A 12,058-nucleotide genomic window follows, 5' to 3' on the forward strand; every position below is an offset into this window, starting at 1 on the left:
AGGCTTTAAGAAGGTACTGATGAGACAAGTATCCAGACCAACAATCCGATCCATACGTGAAGGGTAGAGAGAGGAGGAATGATGGTATAAAAAGGAGAGGAGACCCTCAGGACAAGGGGATTGGAAAAGAAGGAGGGAAAAAAATTGTAGACTGAAGAACAATATTTGTAATCTGTCATCAAGCAAGATATATAGAAGAACTAGCCTCCTCGGATTGAGTCTGATGACGATTTTCCTTATATAAAACTATTTCATCTTTATTTTATGGTCATCTTGGCCCACTACAATTGATGTACAAACTCACTAGAACCAAAATTTCAAACCCACTCTCTACAAATTCATTGTATTGGGCTCTTTGGGCCTATTCCCTTTTTATTTTGGGCTTAGGTACAAATTGTGTCTCTACACAATCTATCATTGTAAAAAAAAAAAAAATTAACTACATTGAAAAGTTATAAAATTAATTTCCTATATAGTCAAACAAATTTTTATATAATAGTAATCAACACAAAATTATTATTTGTTTCATTAATTTTTTTTCCCTTTTCAACCGAACAAAAATAATTATGTACAATTTCTATCTCTTCTATCAAACACATGTGAACTAGAATAACAATATTTTCTTTTCTTTTAAGTCTTTATCTTACTAAAATTTTTACCGTAATTTTTCCATCCTTCCAACTAAACGTAACCTTGACTCCCTTATGAGTGCAAAATCTGTAGAAATCAAAGAGATTTTCTTTCAATATTAATAAAAAGGGAAAAAAAAATAATGATAAGCATGATAGTTTCCTCTTTACATGACAGAACCGAAAGGTGTATTAGTGCCTATGCCTTAGTGGAAGCCATGATACAGTAGGGCCTGTGTTTATATTGGTTGACTTTCTTTAGTTTAGTGGGAGTTCCAATTCTCAAGCTGTGCGTATATTATAAGGTTCAATTCACTTCGCTTTAGAGTTCAGATAATGAGGTTGAAGACATACTTGGCTTTGACATTAAGCCTCCATGATTGCATTTTTCCTGCATAAGTATGAGTGCAAAATATGGAGCAAATTGGCTTTGAAGATGATACTTGTGATGATAATGCACCCACCTCAGATTAAGATCGTCGACATTTCTTAAGATAATTCCATCGTGGAGTTTTTCTAAAATCCTATCAATCCCATTTATAATGAGTGAATTAGATTTTACCATATCATCAACAATTAAAAAAAATTATTGATTATTAGTATTTTCAATAAAATTGGATGGAAGACCTAAATTGAATAAATTTAAAATTTAGAGAACTCAATTTAACGAAAGTAAAATTAGAAAACTAAAATGAATTTCAATCAAATTTAGAGACTGTAATTTGCATTTTAACCTTATTATTTTGTCATTTGTAACGAGTCTAGATCTTATTAGGTTGATTATTGTAGAATAATATTTTATTTATGAAGGAAGAAGCTTCATTGAAGTTCAACCTAGCTAGCTGAGTCTTGCCCAATAGAAACAATCGCTCAGGGTGGAAGTGAGCATTTTGAAGTTCAAGTTAGTTCCATTCTTTAGGAATGGAGAAAGGCTGAGAGAGAGAGAGAGAGTGAGAGTGAAAGTGAGACAGAGAGTTGCAGTTGTGAGCTCCCCTCTTACCAAATGATCTTCTCTTCTTCAATTTGTTTTAAAAAAAAAAAGGTTGTAAGTAGATAAAGAATGTGTGATTGTAAAAGTTCTACTGTTAATGAGACCCGCCATTATCTATATAAATTTTAATGATCAGGTAAAATCTATTACCTAATTTCCAAGTTTATACGAATAAAATTTTAGGAACTCGATGATGGAATTCTTCTAAGAAATCTATAAGATTTTTTAATCCCTCCCACCTCAAATTATTTTGACACGTGCTACATTAGCACCAGCCAATATGTCATTTTCTTTCATGAAGATCATGTTGCAGTAGAGACCACAAACAGTAACTATCATTCTGAAGGGCTTTTGAAAGCGTCCCTACCACTAATGGAAAGATATAATAATTCATTAGTGTCGTGGAAGGGAAAAAATAATCGAATTTCAAATTCACTATTTTGGCATTTTTTTTTTTTTTGGTTTCAAATTTTGTGGAAAATTGTTTTATTTTTTATTTTTCTATACAAAATAGAATTTCTACTCTAGTTTAATCTAAGTGTATATACGTGTGAAGCTCCCTCCTAATCAATTTTTTTTTTATTTATTATTACAAGTTAGATTTGTCCACATTATTAATCCATTTACCAATTGAATTATGTTAAATTAACGGTTAAAGTGAGATTTTGTGCTAAGTGAAGAAAATGAATGACTAAAACACATATAGTGCCCTATTTGGCATTATTATAGGAATTAGAGTTTTAAAATTTTAATTGTATAGCTTTTGTGATATAAAATTTTATTTAGAACTCATTAATGATTTGAGTTATTAGTAAGATATAGTGAAATACTGTTTTACATTTTGAATTTATAAAGTATGAATAGTAATTGCAAAGCTTTTATCTAAAAGCTCCAAATTTCAGCTTTAATCCACTATTTTAGTGGGTTTTCAATACCCCATTTTTTTGGTTTAAAATGCTTTTTACCACACAAAGAGTACTTTATGACCGTGTTTTTATTGATGTTTAGAATCAAGAGGTAAAACTTATATCTAGTGCTCCTATACATTAGACGAGATACAGGACTGACACGTGATCATTTTAAGATACGTGTCACATTTATATCACATTTAATCTATAGGAACATTGAACATTGTCCAAACGCTGTCTCAAGGCCTTCCTCAAAATGAATACTCTAGTCTTTAACACGTTTTTGGCATTGGTTGGTGACTTTAGATAGAAAAAACCAAAATAAATTCTCTCAAAAATTGCATGATAAGCTCATTTGTTTTGTTTGATCTTTTCTTGTCATACAATTAAAATTAATATTCACATCAAACAGTTGAGCACCATCTCCACTTGTGTGCATTTGAATGAGCTTATTTCCATTGATTTATTTTGTTTATTGTGTAAAAGTGATACTTTAAAACGCTACTTAAAAATAAGCTCATTCAAATAAAACCAATGTTCTATATCCAACCTAAAAGTGGGGCAAAAAGAACAGCTGTTTTTATTTTATGTTATAAGAAATTAGAATAGCTGTTGAGACTATATTAATATAAATTCTTATGATTGTTACAGAATCAAAATGCTGTAGCAGAAGTAATAATTAATTTGAACTTGGTATTGTATTCACAAACTACCAACAGCTCATTTACTTACCTCTTCTGACTGTAGCTAGAAAAAGTAATTACCAGGTGAAGGCCAATATTAATAGAAAATCATTATCCCCAACCTCTTACATTATATTAATCCTACTTGATGCAACTAATGTTCCTAATCTCATTCATGTCATAAACAAACAAGCTATATAGGAAACATGTAAAAGTTTCCTGTACAGCCCCTAGTATATATACAGTTGCTTATGTCCGTATGTCATTAATTTTTTTTCGTTTAGTTTTCAATCTATTTTGCTCATGTACATCTTTCTAAAGCTTCCATTTTTAAAAGTAAAAGTATACTTTTAACCCACATTTCAACAAACAAATAGTTAGCAAAAAGTCAAATTAATTGATGCCAAAGGGATTGACAAACCTATAATGGAGCCATGTCTAGGAATAGCCCTTGAAGACCAAATTAGGTGAGATCAAAAAACTGAAGAAAGTTTGCATTCTATACAATCCCAGATGTTGTACAAAGTGATTTTTTACCAGAATATTTGTAAGGTAGCAAGAAAGTATATGTCAATAGCAGGTACAACCTTTCCAGCCAGATCAAACTTAGTCACTAAAGTTTGCTGGTGGCCAACACCATCCATTATGCTGAATAACTACTACTCTACAGACCATGGCATTTATTGAAATGGCTAGACCATACATAACAGCAGAATCATATGAATTCAAGATACTAACGATTTATTTTGTGATCTGCAATTATATACAATCTATGTAGAAAACCGCTCTCTGTCATGAGGAGATGAGTAATCAATATCTGGGCCAAGCGGAATGATCCCAAATGGATTGATAGAAGGATGGCTTCCATAGTAATGCCGCTTGATGTGCTCCATGTTGACTGAACTGCTCATGCCAGGGATCTGAAAAATGTCTTTGGTGTAATTAAACAGATTCGGGTACTCACGTAACTGTTTCTTGTTACACTTGAAGTGGACAACATAAACCTGTCATTATACGAACTCAAATTTTTAAGATACTTGAAGAATCTGAGAGAAACAAATGCCAAAATTTCATGCAAGACCAAGAAAGAAAAAAGAAAGCCAATACCAGACATATCTGAGGTTAGCCAAAGAGATCCTGTACCTATGGCCATAGTTTTCTCTAGGCCCAGCATAATAACAAAGGAAAATCACCCATGGTTCCTTATTTTAGAGTTAAATAGCTTTTGCTCTCGTGTCTCAAAATTACCCCAATTTCCTCATATCATGACTTTTCCCATCAAAGCGTAAACAAAATTTCAAACATGACAGTTGCTAAGGTATTTTGGACAAACCATTTAAATAGAATGCAAAAGGCTATGTGGAATTAAATATATTTTTTCCTTTTGGGTAAGTAATTAAAGAGGACAATTTGGTAATCACAAACAGCTATATATGGGGCTGCTATGGTAATTTTACATATGCAGCTTCTAATAGTACAAAGCCATGGAAAAAGGGGGGAAAAATCAAAATAGTCAAATGATAAGTCCAGTGGTAAAAAGAGTCATGATATGAGGAAATTGGGGTAATTTTGACTATTTTCTATGGGGCTGCTTTATCATTTGAATTCTTGGCTTCCTTATGCTTAAGGGTCGCCCTTTGGTTAATAGGTGTTTTGAATTCTTGGCTTCCTTGGAAGGGGGTTTGGAAACCAAAGATCTCTAAGCGCGTGGCGTTCTTTCTGTGGTCTGCTGCTCATGGTCGGATCCTCTCCTTGGACAACCTTATGCTTAAGGGTCGCCCTTTGGTTAATAGGTGTTGTATGTGTTGTAAGGATGGGAAGTCGGTTAACCACCTTCTTCTTCATTGTCCTGTTACCCATTCTCTATGGACTTGTTTGCTTCAGGCCTTTGGGATTCTTTGGGTTATGCCAGGATCGGTGGCGGATTTGATATCTTGTTGGCATCAGTGGCATGGAAAGCATAAGTCGGACATATGGAACTTGGTTCCAGGGTGCTTAATGTGGATTGTGTGGTTGGAACGAAATCGTCGTTCCTTTGAGGACAAAGAGAAGACTTTGGTTGAGTTAAAACTTTTATGCCAGCATAGTCTTTTAGAATGGTCTCGTTGTTGGGGCTTTACTAATTGTTCTTCTCTCTGAGTTTTTGCCCTCCCTTAGCTTAGTTTCCTATTAGATTTTTTCTTGTTGTTCATCATCATGAACTTCTTGTATGTCTTTCTTTCTTTCATTTATAAAAGCTTTCTGATTACCTATAAAAAAAAATAAAAAAAAAGTCCAGTGGTATTTTACATTCAAAGGGAGGTGAAAGAAGGCCATAAATATATAACAATTGTTATATTTTTATGGCCTTTTTTCATGTAGTTGGACTTTATTTGATTGAAAAAAGCAATATTTGCATGTAACAACCGCCTATAGTTAGGCAGGAAAAAGAAAAGATGTGTGTTGTGTGTAAGGGTTCAGAAAGACTGCAAGTTTGCGACAATTTGAAGGTATTGTGTGTAAGGGAACTTCACTTAAAAACTAAAAAGAAATTCACTCATGAATCATTCTAAAAGTGATCAACAAGAAGAAAGTCTAAAAACTAACATACCATTTTGCTTCTTGAAAGACAGAATTAGGAAAGACACTAGTCCTATCTGAATTCTGAAAGACTAATATTATTTGAAATTCAACAAATTTTGACGAATAATATCTCTTGAAACTTTATAAAATTATCCAGACAACTGTGACATTTCTTAATATATATATATTTCTGATAAGTAATAAACTTCATTGAAAATAGATGTAAGAACATACAGAGAAAAAAAAAAAAACACACACACACACACACACACACACACACAGGCTGTGAGCTAGAGGCAACAGGAAAAAGTCAAAAGTCCATGCTTATTCCAACAGTCAAAAGTCCATGCTTATAAAATAAATATCAATACCTCATCAAATCTTATGAGAGTGACAAACAACCGAATATCTGCTTCAGACAGCATGCTCCCACATATGTACCGTTGCCTGCCAAGTATCTCCTCACATTTGTCCAATGCTTCATACAACTGTTTCACAGCCTACAGATGAAAGGATCATTAAGATGCTTAAAACAGCAGTCATTGGGAGAATACTTTCATAACAAGCCAGCCCCATTTAGCCTTAAGACTGTGGTATGAAAAATTGCATACCTCTTCATAAGGTCCTTGCTTCTTTGCAAACCCACATTTATAGACACCGTTATTTATCCCATTGTATATCCATTCATTAGTCGCATCAATTTGGGCTTGCAAGTGAGGAGGATAGAGATCTAAATCTGTATTCTCTGCTATGTCATTGAATTCAGTGTTGAACATGCGGATAATCTCTGAGCTCTCATTATTAACAATTGTTTTGAGTTTCTTATCCCATAGAACCTAATATAGAGCAAAAAATCTATCAAATAGCATAGAAGATTCAAACTTAGATAATTCATGTTAAAAAAAGGAAAAATTGGAAAGGCGGACATGTGGTAACATACAGGAACTGTGTACTTCCCAGAGTAGTTTGTACTGGCAAGCTCATAAAGTTCTCTAATACTTTTTGCTCCATTCAGAGGGTCACTTTCAGCTCCTGGTTCCTCTGTATTCGAAGCAGGAAAAATCCACCCCATATGCTCATCAGTTTCCTTTGTTCTTTCCCACTTGGGTTTAACTGACTGAGCAACAAACAGACAATATTGATTTGGTCATAACTCATAAGATTGATTCCACCTCTAAGAAAAGTACTAAAAGATTTACTGACCGTGAAACTGATGACTTTGTCAAGTCCTTTAATCTTCAAGTATGAAAGACACCTTGAAGCCCAAGGGCAAGCATATGATATATACAGATGATACCTTCCAGCTTCTGCTGGAAATAGGGAGCTTGGATCTCGTGAAATAATGTTACGGAATGTTGATGCAGTTCTGATGAAAGCACCAGAATCTGACATCTCATCCAGTGAAGATCGAGCCATTTGAATGAAGTGCTGAAGAATCCATAAAAAAAGAAGTTTATCATTACTTCCAGAAGTAAATATGGTCAAAATTGTAGAAACTTATAACTATGGTTAGAGTATCGTAACCAATTACTATGTATAGAGGGATGGCTGAAAATTTATATTATTGGAAAAAAAAATAAAACTAGAAATACAAAGTTACAATCAGGCACAGAACAATTAATTCCTAAGGAAGAGGCTTGATAGATTTTTCCATCTCATAGCAATTTTTCTGCTTTGTTTGCAACACGAGTTTGCTTCACAGTTATTAAACTCCATACAAGTAAAACAATAATTTCTTTCATATGAATAAAATTAGTGACATCTAAAGTAAAATTTACTCCAAAACATTGTTTATCATGGATTACTATACATAATAAGATCACTTGCTTTCTGTTTGCTTGAGATCCTGGGGGACAAGTCACATTTTTTAAATTTTGGACGGTTACAAAAACTATACAAGTAACTCAACAGGGTATGTGATGTTACATGCATGTTCAAACAATGGTTACATGTTTTGCCGACAAAGGCATTAAAATTCTTAATGAATCAGTGAATATGAGAATCCATGAAACTACAAATGCATCAAGAAGAACCCACAAGTTATCTGTAGTTTTCTTTGCAACAAGCATTCCCAGTTGGACTATATACACCACAGACCACACAACTTCCAGCATCCTTCTCTATTTGCAATAACAGAGCCAGACCATGTTCTTATGTGGGAATTTAAGTCAGCAACCAAATTTTATTTTGCTGGAAAACATATTAAAGATTACATTTTTCCAGCTAAAAAGGTAACATTTATGGTTGTGAGATGTTATTCATGCAGAAAACCAAACATTATAAAAAAATTTACCCATCATCAGCTGTAAAAATCCAATAAAATATATGGGTCTGAAATCATATTCATGTCAAAGTTCTCAACCAAATATTTTCCCATTAAAACATATGGATCAGACCAAAAAACTTCCTTTACAGCTACAAGATTTTGGATCCAGATCATAAATTAGTACCCAATCAAATAACTCAGAGTCAAGTATTATAGTTCTAGTACTAGGAAACCCAAGTAAGAAAATTTCATGAAAACAGTTCCTTTCTCACTTTTTTTTTTTTTTTTGAGCAGCTGGTCATTTAGAGTAGTTGATCAACACCCAGAAGTAACAAGAAGTTAGTATAAGCTAACATGACTGGGAGAATAAAATAATGAAATAAGGGAGTTTGCAAGCTTTCTACCTTGGAAGGGACTTGCTGGATGAGCTGCTGCTTCTTGGTGCCAAATACTAAGATGGGTTTGTGGAAAAGGGATATCATAGGATCAAATAAAAGAAAGTGGCCAAGTGGGCTTATTTTATTGTTGAGTCTTTGTTTACTTATCAGCAAAGGTATCAAAAAACTTTTGAATGGAAATATTCATTTATTATAGAGTTTTTAAAATGATAGTGAGTGGTTTAGACTTTAGATGTTGTTCCATCATTGATATTAAATAAATATGAATTGATCATGATTATAGAAATCATGTCTATAAACAAATGAAATATATAAGGTGATTTATCATTTTATAGATGTAGATGGTTCATCTGTGAAGTTTTAGCTTAATTAAGTATGAGATCGCGCATTGGTCAAAGGTAAGAAAATGCTGGTCAAATAAATTATACAGAGAAAAATTCAAATTATATAGAGAGAAAATTCAATTTGTTTACCACTTTTTGTCAACTTCGGATGGTTAGAACTTTATAATTTCTACAATTCAGATCTGATTTAAAATTAAAGGTTAAAAACATGATTTAGAAAAATATTTCAGTCCATTTTTAGAAATTTTTTTTTTTTTTTGTGTGGCTAAAACAGTGTAAAAGCAGCTTTTGAAGTGAAGCAATGAGCAAAAGGTCATTTTGTTAGGTCGTAACAATAGCAAATTTTTGTGATCCAGACTGAATGTGAACTTTATATTATTTTTGGAAAGATATGGAGGTTTCAAAGAATTGGGGAACATTTACAGCTGGTAACAAAATTGCAAAATCGAGAAAAATGGAGCACTTTAAATCTAAAATTCCTGCCCCAGTTAAGAGCCCTGCAAAGGTTTTTGGCTCTTACCTTAATGAAGATCTCCTAGTCATACACACAGTGAAGTTATTGTGGGCATAGAAGATCCGTTGGTGTTCAAACCTGAACTCAAAAAGGGATACACTTAAGAAGAAGACACCTCTGGCCAATCCCTGCAATTATTCCATGCAGTTGGAACACATTTTGATTGCTATCCTGAAATGGCTTAAAACAGTAAATGGCAACGGAGCTCCACAAAATATATAATATGAAACACTGGCCTATCATGCTGGAAGGCTCCAGAGCTTTTAAGCCATCAGCAGTAGGAAAAGGATCAAAATATTGAAACTTGCTTTAGCATTTCAGCTTTTCAACACAAACGAATTCACCCATCTAGATTAAACAATGGCTGCTAACCAATTCCTTTAGAGATCCTATCGGACAAGCTAGAAACAAGAGCATAGTTGTTGCTTTCATAACATGCGGTCATAAATGCTGCCAAAGTCACACGATCCACATTACGGTCCTTATCTAATATTCTATGAAAGAACAAAGCTGCTATGCCCACTTTGCCCTCACTACAAAGCTTCCTGACCAAGGTATTAACTGTTCGGCTCCACAGCTTTTTGTCTAGTCTTTCTAATATTATCATGGCAGTAGCAGAATCATCTATTTTGCAAAACTCATAAGCCAATGTCAGCCGAGTAACTTCACAAGGGGATAGGCCCTTGTCTATCATGATGTCATATAACCGGTGAGCCTCATCCAACTTAGACCCTTTGCAAAGCCCACTTATGAGAGCACCATAAGTAATACCGTCCGGTGTACAGCCATGATCATTCATCCTATGAAAATATTTTACAGCCAAGTTAATGTTACCATCCCTACAATACCCGCATATCATGGATGTATAAGTCTCCTTTGTTGGGACCAGGCCAAGCATGATAGCTTCTTCAAAAAACTTCTCGCTTTCTTTTAATCTTCGTTGCCTACAAAAGGCAGCAATCAATGTCGTATATGTATGTATATCGGGTTGAAGGCCAGCTTTGACCATCTTATTGAAAAACACCAAGGCATGCTTCGTATCTGCCTGCTTGCAATGCTCTGATATGAGGATAGTATATGTAATTCTATCAGCTTGCAATCCATGTCGAAAACCCTTCTTCAGCAATTTATAAGCCTCATGAACCCTTCCCTTTTTGCAGAGGCCATCAATAATTGCATTATATGTACAGATATTAGGAGCAAAACCTTCATTATTCATTATGTTCATCAACTCATATGCTCTTTCAAAATTCCCCGCTTTACATTGCCCATCAATGAGAGTGGTATATGTATTTGTATTGGGAACCAATCCCTGTTCTCTCATTCTACTCAATAACATCTCAGCACGGTTTAACTTTTCCTCTTTGCAATATCCACCGATCATAGTTGTATATGTGTGAACATTAGGCTTGTAAGTATCACTCCGGACAAGCTTCAGAAATAGTCTAAAAGCCTTCTCAGTCCATCCCTTCTTGCAAAGCCCATGAATCAACGCTGTATGGGTGTAGACATTAGGTTTCCAACCTTCCCTCACCATTTCCTCCAACATTTCAAACGCTTGCTTAATGCTTCCCTTCTTGCACAACCCGTGAATCAAAGAAGTGAAATTAATCACATTCGGTGTCAAACCCATCTCAATCATCTTATCAAAATACCAACACGCCCTATTAGCAAAACCCTTCTCACAAAACGCAGTGATAACTAACGTCAACGTCGCGTTGTCCACAACAAAGTCTCTCTCAACCATTTTACTCAACCACCTATCTGCCTCCAAAATTCTACCAATCCTACAATAACCAACAACCATCAACTTATAACTACAACAATCAGGAGACACCCCTCTCACACACATTTCATCGAACACGTTCTCTACATATTCAACAAGACCCATTTCACACCCAATTCCAATAACACAATTCAAAGTATGAGTACTCCGCGCCAACCCCTGATTCCGCATCTCGATAACCATATCCACAGCCTCCTTAAACCTCCCAATCTCACAAAAATTTCTCACCATACACTGCATCACTTCATGGGCTCTCACCATATTTCCATTATCAATCAATGCCACTGCACACACTATGTAAAGCCGCATAAAATGGCGAAACTTGGGAACCCCAATTGCCCAATAGAAGAAACTTAAGGCTACCATCGAACCCGCCTCGCTAGCAAGCGAAGCAACGACTGTAATGGCATGATCATGAGTTAAAGACTCAGCCTTTAGGTGAAGAGTAATGTTTGGAGGTGAGGTTGTGGAGTGGGGTTGTTGGTAGTAAGAGTCACAGACCAATGAACAAACAGTTCTAATAAGTGAATGAGATGGTGATGGTGAATTAGGTTGTGTTGGAATGGTGCAAAAGTCATGCTGTTGATTGGTACAAAGTGTTCTGAGAGTGAAGATGAGTGAAATGGGAATTGGTGTTTTGTGTTGAAAGCTATGGGATTTGAGAAGAAATAAAAAGGAAACCATTTGAAGTTGTGTTCATGGGATTCATTCAAATTTCAAAGGTAAAACAAAAGATGGGTTTGTGGACTTGTTGTGTTGTTTTCGGGTGGGAAAAGACTCTTCTGCCTTTCAGTACATCACAGACAAAGACTCTTGCCTTTTTTCCGACAACCTAAGAAAAAAAAAAACAATGTAGAGAGAGACAGAAACTAGCGATTGGCTGCCATACATACATAAATACACACACACACACACATATATATATATATACACACACATATATATATATATATATATATATATATATATATATATTA

General features: G+C 34.6%; 2 protein-coding genes across 2 annotated transcripts; both read right to left on the reverse strand.

The window, feature by feature from the left end:
- Nucleotides 1-3,691: 3,691 nt before the first annotated feature.
- LOC142643848 (uncharacterized) lies at nt 3,692-8,656 on the reverse strand. The gene is made up of 6 exons (XM_075818569.1): nt 8,444-8,656; nt 6,977-7,201; nt 6,714-6,890; nt 6,385-6,609; nt 6,145-6,273; nt 3,692-4,215 (listed from the first exon to the last, which is right to left on the reverse strand). Exons 1-6 carry the CDS (start codon nt 8,519-8,521, stop codon nt 3,982-3,984), a joined length of 1,068 nt encoding a protein of 355 aa, XP_075674684.1. The 5' UTR covers nt 8,522-8,656; the 3' UTR covers nt 3,692-3,981.
- Nucleotides 8,657-9,301: 645 nt separating this feature from the next.
- Nucleotides 9,302-11,901, reverse strand: LOC142643847 (uncharacterized). The gene has a single exon (XM_075818568.1). It carries the CDS (start codon nt 11,763-11,765, stop codon nt 9,663-9,665), a length of 2,103 nt encoding a protein of 700 aa, XP_075674683.1. The 5' UTR covers nt 11,766-11,901; the 3' UTR covers nt 9,302-9,662.
- Nucleotides 11,902-12,058: the final 157 nt, after the last annotated feature.

This window comes from Castanea sativa, chromosome 7 (genome assembly GCF_040712315.1).
Source record: "Castanea sativa cultivar Marrone di Chiusa Pesio chromosome 7, ASM4071231v1".
Lineage (NCBI taxonomy): Eukaryota > Viridiplantae > Streptophyta > Magnoliopsida > Fagales > Fagaceae > Castanea > Castanea sativa.